Below are 14,905 nucleotides of genomic sequence, written 5' to 3' on the forward strand. Positions count from 1 at the left end.
CATGTAGATATCTTGATTGATTTACTTTGGGAGTTGATGTCTTTTAGTGGTCTAAGGCCTTGTGTTCAAGGGATGGTTGTACAGGGAGCAGCGGACAGGACAAAGCACTCAGTACAGTGATTTATTTCAAGGCAGGAATGGTTACAGCTTGGGGATGTTACACTGGTGCTTGTGAATGTGGGCACAAGCGGCCAGGGAGGATGTAGCTGTGCAGGTGCACTGGTCTGGGGTGCATAGCCCAAGTGTGCACTGGTTTAAGGCACAGGGCCTTTTATGTGCATGCATAGGGCTGTGGCAGCAGGTTGGCATTACTCCTTTGTGGATGGGGGTCAGATGTGACCTGTCTGTGCAGGTCGGCACTTTCTCAGAGCTAGGAAGTGAGGCTAAAGACTGTGCCCATGTGTGGTTCTAGGACTGCTGTAACATGCAGTTCCCAGAGCTGAATGCCATGTGTGGGCCTGGGAGTGCCATAAATGGATGTGCTGAGCTCAGGGAGGGCGGGTGAGGCTGTGAGACACTATGGGTGAGGGTAACCTAGGTGTGGAGGGTAGTACCCACAACCTTCATGTGCTGGTAACAAGCCTGCAGGGAACAGGGAGAGGGTGGTAGTGCTTGGGAGGGGTGCAGGAGAGGTGGGTTGGGCTGCACTTGGGGTAGGGGTGTGGGGCAGGTATGTGCATTGGGGGCTGGTGGGGTGGGGGTGCCTGGAGTGTGTAAAATGGGAGCGGGTGAGGGAGTTCAGGTACATGGAGTGCGGGGTGAGTCGCCAGTCATGAGGCTGCGCCGGTGAGGGTAGCGCGCCCAAGGAACATGGCCTGGCTTGCTTCCTAGTCTCATGAAACCCTCGGTGCACTCCCACAGGCTCTGCAGCTATGTGCTTCCATGCCAGGCTCCAGCTTTCTACCTCTCAATTCCTCTGTCTCTTCAACCAGAGCTGCTGCATGTGGTGCAGAAGGCTCTCCCAGGTCAGTGGCACTCCTGAATTGCTGCCTCAGTCACACTACTGTCCCTTCTCTAACTTTCCCATGGAGCAGGGCTAATCTCAAACTGCTGTAGTGGCCATCTTCCCATAAGTCTTCTTGATCTCCTTTATGTCATTTGCTATCCCACTTATTTTATTAAGTAGAGTTGTATGAACATCTTTGATTAGTTCTTTCAAAGCCTGTGTCTCTTGTGGTGTTATAATTTTGTCATTAGACAGGATTGTATCTGTCTGCATTGTGATATGCTTAGTGATCTTCTGCTGTCTTCATCACATATAAAGATTGTGATTGATTTATTTGGGGAGTTGATTTCTTTCAGTAGTCTAAGGCCTTGTGTTTGCTTGATAGTTGTACAGCAGGGAGCAGGGCATGGGGTGGAGAACTCAATGAGGTGATTTGTTTCAGGGCAGGTATGGGTGCAGGTTGGGGATGTTATGCTGATGCTTGTGAATGTGGGCATGCAGCAGCCAGGGAGGATGTAGCTGTGCAGTCCACTGGTTCTGGGGGAGGTGGGGGTGTAACCCTGGTATGCACTGGTCTAAGGCATGGGGCCCTTTGTGCACATGCATAGAGCTGTGGCAGCAGGCTGACATTATGTGTTTGTAGACTGGTGGCAGGTGCGATCCAGCTGTGCAGGTCAGCACTTTCTCAGAGCTGGGAAGTGAGGATGAGGTCTGTGTGCCTGTGGAGAGCCGCCACCCGGGTCAGGCCTAGTGGACGCGCTGCAGCCTGCTCTGGAGCTCCCCCCGCCCATCGAGTGAGCCAAGATGGCGCCCACATCCTGCTTCCGCGTATGACACACACGCCCACCAACCCGATCTACCAATCACCCTCTTAGACGCGGCAACAACCTATTGGGCTTGAATTATGTATATAAGGTATTACCCGGACGAGGCGGGGAACGACCCACAAGGAGCCGTGCCTGACGGCCGCACAGAGGTCGCTCCCCCGCGGGATGTATTCACCCGGTCGGGGAAAGTTATAGATAATGCAAGCTTAGAACCAGTAAAGATTTGTACTTACAACTGCTGCGTATTCTGGACTCGTTGTCTACCGCCAGGACCGGTTTGTCTGCGTCTCTTTCTCTCTCCCCCTCTTCTTGTCGTACCCTCCGCCGGCCGGGGGCCCGACGTTGAGCGAGGAGACACGGACAAGTGGTGGCCCGTACGGGGAACCTCCCTTTGCATCCGCGAGCTGATGAGGACGTGCCTCCGGAGTCTGTGGTTGTCTTTCCGCGCCTGATCATCGCGGAGAGGTAAGTACTTTTTCTTTACGTGGAAACTAAGGGCCGCGGGTTTTCAGGCAGCCCCGGTGACTTGGGAGAGCTCCCCGAGTGGTTAAGAGACAGCGCCGACTGCAATCATGGGGCAGTCCGAAAGCTCACCCCTGTTAGCTCCGCTAATGACCCTCTTGAAACGGCGGGGCCTCTCAGTTAAGAAAAGTTCTCTCCTAAGGTTCCTTGATGATGTTACAGTTTTTGCCCCCTGGTTCGCCCAGACTGGGAGCCTTAGTTTGCCCTCCTGGATAAAGCTTGGCCACGACATGGACCGAGCGCGCCGGACGGGCCTATGTCTGGACCCAATCCTAGTTCCCGTTTGGGAAACTGTTCGCGCTTGTCTTGAGGCAGAGGCTGCCACGGGCCTCGGCCCGTCCCTCGTCCTGCAGCAGGCACGGGGCGCGCTTCGGGAAACTCAATCAGTTTTGTCTGCGGATGGCTCCTGTAAAGGGGAGCCGCCAATCCGTGAACGGCCAGAGTCCAGCGATGGTTCGGACACCTCTGACTCTGAGTCGGATGATGATCAGAATGAGGGTGTGGACGAACCTCCGCTGATCGATTGGGAGAGGCCCCCTGCCTCACCCACGCAGCCCTCTGCCCCGCCAATGAGTACGCGGCGGTTTTCGGCGAGTGGTCACGGCGATCCCGCCAAAAAACCTCACCGAGGGCTCCCCCTGGTGGCCGAATCAGGCTGCACTGGCCCGCCCTTGCACAGCCCAGAGTTCCCTGGAAGCTGGGTAGGGGAGGGGCAGCCACAGCTGTATCCCCCACCTGCGTACGCAGGCCCTCAGGACTCCATCTCATTAAGCAGTGGTAAAAGGCATTTCTGGAAATGGACCCCTTCATTTACCTTTAGACCTTTCGGAGTTCTAGGCGGATACCAGCCGCTTAAATCAGAACCAGACTCAGAAATGTATCCGGTTATCATCAATCCCCAAGGTGGTAATCAGCATGAATCCTATGATTATAAAGTTCTGAGGGAATTGAGGCAAGCCGTCCATCAATATGGCCCCAATGCTCCTTTTACGTTAAATTTAGTTGAAAATCTTGCCACCCTAAACCACACGCCCGCAGATATATACCAGCTAGCCCGTGCTTGTTTGCCACCGGGTCGGTATATAGACTGGAAGGCCTGGTTTGAAGAGCTAGCTGAAGAGCAAGCCGCGAAAAACGCCGCGGTTAGACGTGGCGCCTGGAATGCGGACATGCTCCTAGGGAAAGGGCCCCACTCCCAAAATCAAACAGGGTTCCCTATAGAAGTCTATGGGCAGATCTTCCGCTGCTTCATAGGCGCCTGGAAGAAATTAATGAGCCAGGGAGAAGCTCAAGCATCTCTCAGTAACATACACCAGGGCCCCACTGAACCATTTGTCGAGTTCGTAGCTAGGATTCAACACACAGCAGAAAGGATTTTCACCGACCCAGGGATAGCAGAAACTGTAGTCAAACAAATGATATTTGAACAATGCAACAAAGACTGCAAGGTAATCCTAGTGCAGAACAAGGGTAAAAGCCTAACCGATTGGGTTCGTTTATGCAGGGACGCTGGCAGCCCACTAACTAGTACAACTCTAGCTGCCATGCTGGCTAGCTCACTGCGAGTAAATGCAGAACAAGCTAAGAACGCAGGAGCGAGGCAGAAAGGATGTTTCCAATGTGGAAAACCAGGACACATTAAAAGAAATTGTCCTAATATGAGCCAGCTAACCCACACTCAACAGGTGGCCAAGCTCTGTGGCCGTTGCCGTAAGGGACCCCATCGCGCGGAGGACTGTAGATCAGCCTTCGATGCAAACGGCAAGCGCCTCTCTGGCCGCCCGGAGCAGGCGCCAAAAAACGGGCAGAGGGGGTCCGCCTTTCCGGTGGACCCCCTTGCTGGCAATACAATGATGCAACACCAGTCCAAGTCCGTGCCTCCCATGAGTCAGCAGGACTGGACCTCTGTGCCACCTCCACACTCATACTGACCCCATCTGAAGGAGTTCGGTTGGTAGAAACCTCCTTTAAAGGACCTCTGCCACCAGGCACTGTGGGGCTCCTGTTAGGAAGAGCGTCCACAACCCTGAAAGGATTGGCAGTTGTGCCAGGTGTTATCAACCCTAACTCCACAAATACTGTCCAGATCATGGTTCAATCTATGCGAGGCACCCTGGTTATTGAAGAGGGTGATAAAATAGCACAACTTTTACTCCTTCCCAGCTTACACGCGCTCCTTCCGAGCAAAAACAGGAGGAAAACGGAAAAGGAACAAAAATCTACCGAGGGGATTTTTGAAGGCCTTCATATGTCTTTAGAGCACCGACCCATGCTGACTATTAAAGTGCAAGGCAGGCCCCTTTTGGGCCTGCTAGATACCGGGGCTGATAGGTCAATCATAAGACAGCAAGAATGGCCCTCTGCCTGGCCAACGTGCAGGGCAGAAGAAACCCTTAACGGCATAGGTCAAGTCTCGACACCCATGTTGAGCGCAACTGCCCTTCATTGGGCTGATGATGAAGGACACCAAGGCAGTTTCCAACCATATGTATTACCCCTGCCCGTATCCTTATGGGGGAGAGACGTCCTTACCCAAATGGACGTCACCTTAATTAGTAACTGCTCCCCAACCTCAAAACATCTGTTGAAAGGGATGGGATACGTCCCTGGCAAGGGTTTAGGAGCCTCACTACAAGGGCGCACAGTGCCTGTACAAACTGTGTCCAACCCCGACAAACGAGGTCTGGGTTTTTCCTAGGGGCCACTGAGGGGAATTTCCCACTCACGCCTATACGATTGCGGTGGAAAACCGAAACTCCAGTTTGGGTGCCTCAGTGGCCCCTACCAAAGGAAAAACTCTCAGCACTACACCATCTCGTCATAGAGCAATTAGAAAAAGGTCACATTATCCCTTCCACATCACCTTGGAACACCCCTGTGTTTGTTATAAAGAAGAAATCGGGCAAATGGAGATTGTTACAAGATTTGAGAGCCATCAACAACTGCATAGAGTCCTTAGGGCCTGTTCAAATGGGGTTGCCCCTCCTTTCAGCCCTGCCAAAACACTGGCCCATTTTTATACTAGATCTCAAAGACTGTTTCTTTTCCATTCCCCTTCACCCCGAAGACACTAAAAGGTTTGCCTTTACCGTGCCCTCTATTAACCAAGAGGAGCCCTGTCTACGTTTCGAGTGGACAGTTTTACCTCAAGGCATGATTAATAGCCCCACTATGTGCCAGCTGTATGTTACCACAACGCTGGCTAGCACTCGACAGCAGTTCCCACAAGTAAAAATTATCCATTATATGGACGACATTCTACTAGCCTATAAAGACATGGAGCTTCTTAAAACAGCTCTCTCACACCTAGTCCTGACGCTTAAAAAGGCATGCCTAGAAGTAGCCCCGGAGAAGATTCAAATAGCAGAAGTCAGCACATTCCTGGGAGCAAAGATTATGCCTAGTCAAGTCTCCCCCCAAAAAATGACCCTCAGACTAGATGGCATACGCACCCTCAATGATCTACAGAAACTTGTGGGAGACATCAATTGGGTTCGTCCGTATCTAAAAATACCCAACGCGAGCCTGATGCCTCTATTCGATTTACTAAAAGGAAATCCAGACATAAATTCATCCCGGTGCCTCTCTCCGGAGGCGAGACAAGCACTCGGTCAGGTAGAACAAGCGCTCAGTAGCACTGCTTTAACAAGAATAGACCCCCAAAAACCTCTTGAAGCTTGTCTGCTGCCAACCATACTACAGCCCACAGCAGTGTTATGGCAACAAGGGCCATTACTTTGGATCCATCCTGGAATCTCCCCAAAGAAAAGTTTAGAGCATTACCCTACGGCACTCGCAGATTTAGCATTGGAAGCAATCAAAAGGGCTGTGCAGCATTTTGGCCAACAACCTAAAGATCTCAGGGTACCTTACACCGCCCAACAACTTGAGGTGCTTACTGGGTGCATAGATCAATGGGCCATTCTTCGATGTACCTTCCAAGGAAATATTAACAACCAGTTCCCAAAAGATCCCCTCTTACAATTTATCACCCGGCACCCGGTAATTTTTCCCAAAGTAACCTCGCCCAAGCCCCTGGTAGGCGCAATCACCGTGTATACGGATGGTTCAAGCACTGGTGCAGGAGCATACTGGGTAGAAGGGCGTACCCCAAAAACAGTACTCTTTCAACCACAGAGGCCTCAATGGGTTGAATTACAAGTCGTCATCGCAATCCTAAAAGAGTTTGACGACCCCCTGAATATTATATCCGACTCCAATTATGTCGTGAATTCTGTGGCGGTCTTAGAAACGGTAGGCATGATAAAATATTCCTCCCCAGTAAGACCGTTCTTTATCGAGCTTCAGGAAACTATACATGCCCGACAGTGTCCCTTTTACATAACCCACATTAGAGCTCATACAGGCTTGCCAGGCCCTATGGCACAGGGAAATAACATAGTAGATATGGCCACGCGACAGCCACACATTTTCCCAGCGCTGACACCCTATCAGCAAGCTCAAGAGTTTCACGCTAAGTTTCACATCAATGCAGGCACTCTAGCCAAGCGATTCAACATACCGCGCGCAGCTGCTAGAGATATAGTCAGAGCCTGCCAAAATTGCACAGAGTCAAGAGTGCTTCCTTCAATCGGAGTCAACCCTAGAGGCCTCATTCCGGGAGACATCTGGCAAATGGATGTCACTCACCATTCAGAGTATGGTAAGGCCAAATATCTACATGTGTCAATAGACACATGCTCTCAAGTTATGTTTGCCTCCGCTGAAACAGGAGAAAAGGTCCATCAAGTTATTGCTCACTGCCTTGCCGCCTGGGCGGCATGGGGCAAGCCAAAAATATTGAAAACAGATAACGGACCTGCTTATACCAGTAAAACCTTTCAAAAATTTTGTGAAACTATGGAAGTGCAGTTAAAGCATGGTATCCCTTAAAATCCCCAAGGGCAAGGTATCATAGAGAGAGCACACAGATCTCTCAAAGAATTGCTTAAAAAACAAAAGGAAGGAATAGGCCACGGCCTATCCCCAAAAGCCCAACTGTCAGTAGCCTTGTTTACATATAATTTCTTAAATGAAAACTCACAAGGAATGACACCTGCCCTCCAGCATACCACTCCAAACCCATTACATAGAGGTTTGGTCCGATGGAAAGATGTCCTGTCAGGACAATGGCAAGGCCCTGACCCGGTGCTCAGCTGGGCCAGAGGCTCTGTTTGTGTTTTTCCCCAGGAACCAGGACGTCAACCTGTGTGGGTTCCGGAAAGACTGGTGAGAACCGTGACGTCGCCCGAGGACGCCAAGGAACTGTTGCCCACAAAATTGATAAGCCTCCAACCAGAGCCACCAGATCCGGTCTCCAACTCTGCTGATGATGGCGACGAACGACAAGATGACAACAGGAGCGCTAGTCACCCTTCTATCGTATAGAAAGGGGACCAGCTTTAAAACCTCCCTACCTTTACTAACCTCTCCCAACAGGTGGATTCAGACCTTCGAGTGCTTGGGGATATCAAGTTGACCCCCGTTGACTTCGACCTTTCCAAACTGGGTGAGACTGTACAAAGTCTGTGGAACCGAGTCACCTCATGGTTCTCTTGGCCCAATTTGACTACTTGGATCCTCGTGGCAGTGGGACTATTAGTGGGTTTAGTCATTGTTAAATGTTTATTAGAACGCTTGTTCCAGACGCAGCAACAGCTACGCGTCACCACTATGTTGGCTATGTCACTTGCCCCTGATGCCCCTGGCGACACCCGCACCGTAGCCCTGTCCTCCCCCCCACTGCGTGGCCCGTCACGGCCACTCAAGGCGGGACGCTCGAAAGTAAGGTCTGCCGCAAAGCCCATGGCTGTATCCCAGGTATAAGTGGCGGCACCAGAAGTCATAATTTTGGTCGAAAGAGGGTCTCTAGGCAAAGTCGCGGTCCTGGCCAGACTAGACTTAAGCCATTGCACAGAGACACCTACGACACTCTCGACTCTGGTTGCCGCTCTCCTGCCCCCCTCATAACCCGGTTGCGAGGCGAAGCACTGCAGGGAGGGTCACGTGGTTTCCGGTTCACGGGCCCTCCGGTCTCTATATGAGGAGGCATTCTGGTTGGTGCCTAGCAAGCCTAGTCCAGACTCCCCAAAGCACCAAAACATGTAGTGGGCCGTTCCGGCCCACGGGAGCTCACTCATCAATGGAGACACCGGGTCAAAATAAGTAAAAAAGGGGGAGATGTGGAGAGCCGCCACCCGGGTCAGGCCTAGTGGACGCGCTGCAGCCTGCTCTGGAGCTCCCCCCGCCCATCGAGTGAGCCAAGATGGCGCCCACATCCTGCTTCCGCGTATGACACACACGCCCACCAACCCGATCTACCAATCACCCTCTTAGACGCGGCAACAACCTATTGGGCTTGAATTATGTATATAAGGTATTACCCGGACGAGGCGGGGAACGACCCACAAGGAGCCGTGCCTGACGGCCGCACAGAGGTCGCTCCCCCGCGGGATGTATTCACCCGGTCGGGGAAAGTTATAGATAATGCAAGCTTAGAACCAGTAAAGATTTGTACTTACAACTGCTGCGTATTCTGGACTCGTTGTCTACCGCCAGGACCGGTTTGTCTGCGTCTCTTTCTCTCTCCCCCTCTTCTTGTCGTACCCTCCGCCGGCCGGGGGCCCGACGTTGAGCGAGGAGACACGGACATGTGCCTGCATGGTTCTAGGACTGCTTTAAAGTGATTCCCAGAGCTGAATGACGTGATTGGGGTCCCATGTGCATGTGTGGGCCTCTGAGTGCCATAAACAGATGCCCTGAGCTCAGGCAGGGGGGTGGGGGCAGCCTAAGTGTGGAGGTTAGTGCCTGCAACCTTTATGCACTGGCAACAGCCTGTAGGGAACACGCAGAGGGAGGTGGGTTGGGCTGCACTTGGGGTCGGGGGTTGGGGCAGGCACATGCACTGGGGACTGGTGGGGTGGGAGTGCCCAGAGCACGGGGAATAGGATTGGGTGATAGAGTTCAGGTGCGTGGGGTGTGGGGTGAGTTGCCAGTCATGGGGCTGTGCTGGTGAGGGTAGCTCCCCCAAGGAACGCATCCGGCTTACTTCCCAGTCTTGCATTCCTGTCCATGCACTACCGCAGGCTCTGCAGCTCTGCATGTCCACACCAGGCTCCAGCTTTCTCCCTCTTAGTTCCTCAGCCTCTGCAACCAGGGCTGCCGCATGTGGTGCAGAAAGCTCTCCCAGGTCAGCAGCACTCTTGAATTGCTGCCCCAGTCACCCTCCTGTCCCTTCTTTAACTTTTCCATGGAGCAGGGCTAATCTCTAGCTACTCTAGTCGGCCATCTTCCCAGAAGTCCCAAAAGTTTTTAATTTTGATGAAATTCCATTTATCTACTCTTTCTTTTGATGCTTATGCTTTGGGTTTAAAGTCTAAGAAAACATTGCCTAACACAAGATCCTGGAGATGCTTCCCTACATTTTCTTCTAGGAGCTGTATAGTCCTGGTTTTTATATTTAGGTCTTTAATCCATTTTGATTTAATTTTTGTATCTGGTGTGAGATGGGGTCCTCCTTAGTTCTTTGCCTGTGGATATCTAGTTCTCCAATCACCATTTTTGGAAAGACATTATTTTCAAAATGAGTGGACTTGGCAGCATTGTCAAAAATCAGTTAGCCATATTGTCTCCATATTTTGCAATTGGAATAATATCACTGTGAACATGTGTGTGAAAAGATAAGTTTGGGCATGTGCTTTCAATTCTTTTGGGTATATACCTAGAAATAGGATCAATAAGTCATATGATAATCCTATACTTACATTTATGAGGAACTTCCAAACTCTCCCAGAATAGCTGAGCTATTTTACATTTCCATCAATAAAGAATGAGTGATCCTATTTCTCTGAAAAACAAAAACAAACAACAAAAAACACAGTTGGCCATGGATGTAAGGGTATTTTTTTCTGACCTTTAATTCAATTTCATCAGCAGACATATCTACTCTTGTGCCAGTTCATGGTAGTTTGACCACTGTAGCTCTCTTATATAATTTAAAGTCAGAAAGAGTGAGTCTGCCAACTTCATTCTTCTTTTTCAAGGTGTCTTGTGCTTATTCAGGATCCCTGACTTTCCAGCTAAATTTGATAACTGGCTTTTCCACTTCTGCAAAGTTGGCTGTTGGAATTTTTGTTAGGATTGTGTTGAATCTGTAAATCATTTCGGTAGAATTGTCATCATAATGATATTTAGTCTTCCAGTCCATGAACACTTTCCTTTCACTTCTTTTAGCAATGTCTTGTAGTTTTCTGTGTACAAGACTTAATTTCTTGGTTAAATTTATTCCTAAATATTTGATGCTTTTAGTTGCTATTGTCAATGGAATTTTGTTCTTGATTTCCCTCTCAACATGCTCATTACTAGTATATAGAAACAATTCTAATTTTTGCGTGTTGATCTTGTACTCTACCACTTTGCTGAATTCTCTTACTAGCTTTACTAGCCTTGTTGTCAAATTTTCAGGACTTTCTAAATATAGGATCATGTCATCTGAAAATAGTGAAGTTTTACTTCTTCCTTTCTAATTTGGATGACTTTTATTTCTTTTTCTTTCCTAATTGCTCTGACTAGAACTTCCAATACAATGTTGAATAATGGTGGTAACAGTGGCATCCTTTGTCCATTTCATTTCAGGTTGTCTATTTTGTTGGAATACAATTGTTCATAATATACTCTTATGATAATTTTAATTTCTGTTTGATCAGTAGTAATGCCCTCCCCCCATTTCTGATTTTTTCCCCCATCTTCTTTCTTTTTCCCTTTGTCAGTCTAGCTAAGTGTTTGTCAATCTTTCCAAACAATCAAATTTTGGTTTTGTTAATTTTCTCTATTGTTTTTCTCGATTTCATTTATTTCTGCTCTAATCTTTGTTATTTCTTTCCTTCTGCTTAAATTGGGATTAGCTTGCTGTTCTTTTTCTAGTTTCTCTAGGTGTGCAGTTAGATCTTTGATTTTAGCTCTTTCTTTTCTTTTCTTTTTTTTTGTATGTTGTATGGTAGGGGTCACATTTCAATCTTTTTTCCATGTGATATCTCATTATTGCAGCACAATTTGTGGAAAAAAAATTGGAGTGGGGGGAAGTGCATGGGCCAGGAATCAAACTGGGATCTTCTGCATGGCATGTGAGAATTTTACCACTGAACTACCCTTGTACCCCCAGTTTTTTCTTTTTTAATGTAAACACTTAGGGCTATAAATTTTCCTCCCAGCACTGCTCTGCTGCATCCCATACATTTTGATATGTTGTGTTCTTGTTTTCATTTGCCTCAAGATATTTATTGACTTCCCTTGCAATTTATTCTTTGACCCACTAATTATGTAAGATATGTATTATTAAATGCATTATTAAATTAATACATATTAAATTAAAGAATTTTTAAATTATTTAATTAAATAATAATATGTATTATTTGATTTCCACATATTTGTGGATTTCCCTGTTCTCCTGTTATCAATTTCCAGCTTTATTCCATTTTGGTCTGAGGAGATGTTCTGCATGATTTCAATCTTTCTAAATTTATTAAGACTTGCTTTGTGACCCAGCCTGAAACAGAATCAGCAGGAGATATCTGTAAATATAAAATTTGTGAAAGTATCTCACGTAACCATGGGAATGTAAAAGTCCAAAGCCTGTAGAGCAAGCTGTGAGCTGGCAGCTCCAATGAAGGTCCTCAACAAACTCTAAGGAGAGGCTGGCTGGGCAATCGTGGGCATGTAAGGGTCTAAGATCTGTAGGGCAGGCCACAAGCTGGCAACTACAATTAAGGTCCTCAATGAACTCAGGTGAAGTTGGCTAGCTGAAGCAGGAAGAGTGATTATCTTGTCTGAATCTTCCTTAAAATCTTTCCAGTGATTAGATTAAGCATCACTCATTGCAGACACTCCCCTTAGTTGATTGCAAATGCAATCAGCTGTGGATACAGCCAATGTGGTCATGATTTAAGTTCCTGAAATGTCCTCATAGCAACAGACAGGCTAACACTTGCCCAACCAGACAACCAGGCATAACCACCTGGCCAAGTTGACACATGAATCTGACCATCACAGTTCACACTTTGTCAACCTGGCAGGTATACACATCACCTCGAGCCATGCTTAGTCTCTAAATAGAAAACAATAACAGACACATTGTTTCCTTGCCTAACAATACTCAACTGTCTTGCACACAACTGGAAGTGCATTAAATCTCTCCAGAATAGCGTGCAAGTCCTTGGGTAATATTCACTCTTAAGCTTGATATCTTACAATTTAAATACTATAACATGAATAAAACAGCTTATGTCAGAGGATAAAATAAAAAGGAAAACAAAAAAAAGCAAGGAAGAAATATTTGTACCATTACAGTCCTCATTTCTGTAATTGATCTGTGGTCATAGTTCATATTTATCATGCCTTCTTCCACTACACATTCCATGTTCCCTTTATCCTCAGCAAGCACCTCAGCTGGCTGTGATTCTTTGCCTGGTTGGGTGACTCAAGTCTTCATTCCTGAAGTTACAGAGCCATTGGTAGTCCTGCCTAGATTAGGTTGTTGCAGTTTTTCCATTGATTTTAATCACAGGGCATGGTAGTACTAAGAGGCATCTTGGGGATCTCCTAATTCCAGGAAAACCCTTTTTTTTTTTTTTTTTACCTCCATTGTGTAGTTGGAGTCCTATTTCCCTCAATAGTGAGGGTCAATCACCCCAGTCAGTAAAGTAATCCCCTTCTTGGCTTGTTGATCCATGGGCATGAGTCGCCCAAAGTGACCAGGTGGTAGTCTCAGATTCCAGTTCAATTGAATTATTGTTGTTACTCCTGGTGGAAGCACTCCTTCTTCTGGATCTAAAATCTGTAGAGCAGCAGAGCTCACAGTTGCAGAGACAGGTAGCAAAAATTTTCCTAGTGGATCACTAGAGGAAATAGTGAATGGTGCTACTCACATTTCCACCCCTTGATTCCTGGACCCATGGATCCTGGCTATGGAAGAACAGCACGGTACAGTGGACAATGATTCAGAGCATACACAGCCTCCTGAAGAACATCAACCCAGCCCGACAAGCTATTATGGTAACTACAACCTAGTTGGTACCATAATTGAGTTTTCAGAAGCCTATTCCACCATTCTGTGAACACAGCTGCCTCTGGAAGACAGGGGACATGGTAAGACCAGAGAATTCCTTGAGCATGTGCCCATTCCTGCATTTCATTTGCTGTCAAGTGGGTTCCATTATCAGAAGCAATGCTGTGTGGAATGCCATGATAATGGAAAAGGCATTCTGTAAGTCCATGGATGGTAGTTTTGGCAGAAGCATTGCATGTAGGGAAAGCAAACCCATAACTGGAGTATGTATCTATTCCAGTCAGAACAAGTTACTTCCCCTTCCATGATGGAGGTGGTCCAATGCAATCAACCTGCCACCATGTAGCCGGCTGATCACCTCAGAGAGTGGTGCCATATAGAGGGCTGAGTGTGGGTCTCTGTTGCTGGCAGACTGGGCACTCAGCAGTGGCTGTAGTTAGGTCAGCTCTGGTGAGTAGAAGTCCATGTTGCAGAGCCCATGCATAACCTTCATCCCTACCACCATGACCACTTTGTTCATGAGCCCACTAGGCATGACCAGAATCCACAGAATGGGTCATCTTATCCACTTGACTATTAAAACCTTTATTGAAAACTTCCTGAAGCCCCTCTCTGGTGCACATTGACATGAGACATAAGTATCTTCATATTTTTAGCCCACTCAGAAAGGTCTATCTACATACTCTTCCTCAGACCTCTTTTTCACTAATCTTCCAATCATGCTCTTTCCAAGTCCCTGACCATCCAACCAAGCCATTAGTAATAGCCCATGAGTCAGTATACAAAAGCACCTCTGGCCAGTTCTCCTTCCAAGAAAAATGAACAACCAGGTGCACTGCTTGAATTTCTGCCCATTGGGAGGATTTCCCCTCACCACTGTCCTTCAGGGACATCCCTGAAAGGGGTTGTAGTGCTGTAGCTGTCCACTTTCAGGTGGTACATACATACTGTGAAGAACCATCTGTAAACCAAGCCTGACTTTTCTCTTCCTCAGTTAACTCACTATAAGGAACTCCCTAAGAAGCCATAGCTCTGGTCTGGGAAAGAGAAAGTAATGTGGTAGGAGTGGGAACTGGGGGCATTTGTGCCACCTTCTCATGTAACTTACTTCTGCCTTCAGGATTTGCTCTGGTCCCATCTCGTATATACCATTTCATTTCATGATGGAGTGCAGTTGTGCACACCCAACTTTATGGCTTGGTGGGTCAGACAATACTATAACTCATGATAGGCAACTAAGATCTCATGATAACTTGGTGGTCCATGGTTAAGTGTTCAGTCGCTACTAACAGGCCAAAAGCCATTTCTCAAAAGGAGAATAGTTATCTGCAGCAGATGGTAAGGCATTGCTCCAAAATCCTAAGGGTCTTCATTGTGATTCCCTTACAGGGGCCTGTCAAAGGTTCCAGACAGGATCTCTATTTGCAGTTGACACTTGCAATACCGATGGATCTGCTGGATCATATGGTCCAAGTGGCAGAGCAGCTTGTACAGCAGCCTGGACCTGTTGCAGAGCCTCCTCTTATTCAGGTCCCCACTCAAAATTAG

At 47.8% G+C, this 14,905-nt stretch overlaps 2 protein-coding genes across 2 annotated transcripts; both read left to right on the forward strand.

Moving 5' to 3' along the window:
* The first annotated feature begins 2,345 nt into the window (after window positions 1-2,345).
* LOC143680542 (endogenous retrovirus group K member 24 Gag polyprotein-like) lies at window positions 2,346-4,226 on the forward strand. Its single transcript, XM_077156912.1, has one exon. The coding sequence runs from the start codon at window positions 2,346-2,348 to the stop codon at window positions 4,224-4,226; it is 1,881 nt and encodes a 626-aa protein (XP_077013027.1).
* A 158-nt stretch (window positions 4,227-4,384) lies between these two features.
* Window positions 4,385-4,993, forward strand: LOC143680543 (endogenous retrovirus group K member 7 Pro protein-like). Its single transcript, XM_077156913.1, has one exon. It carries the CDS (start codon window positions 4,385-4,387, stop codon window positions 4,991-4,993), a length of 609 nt encoding a protein of 202 aa, XP_077013028.1.
* Window positions 4,994-14,905: the final 9,912 nt, after the last annotated feature.

The sequence above is a fragment of the Tamandua tetradactyla genome, chromosome 4 (assembly GCF_023851605.1).
Source record: "Tamandua tetradactyla isolate mTamTet1 chromosome 4, mTamTet1.pri, whole genome shotgun sequence".
Taxonomy (NCBI): domain Eukaryota; kingdom Metazoa; phylum Chordata; class Mammalia; order Pilosa; family Myrmecophagidae; genus Tamandua; species Tamandua tetradactyla.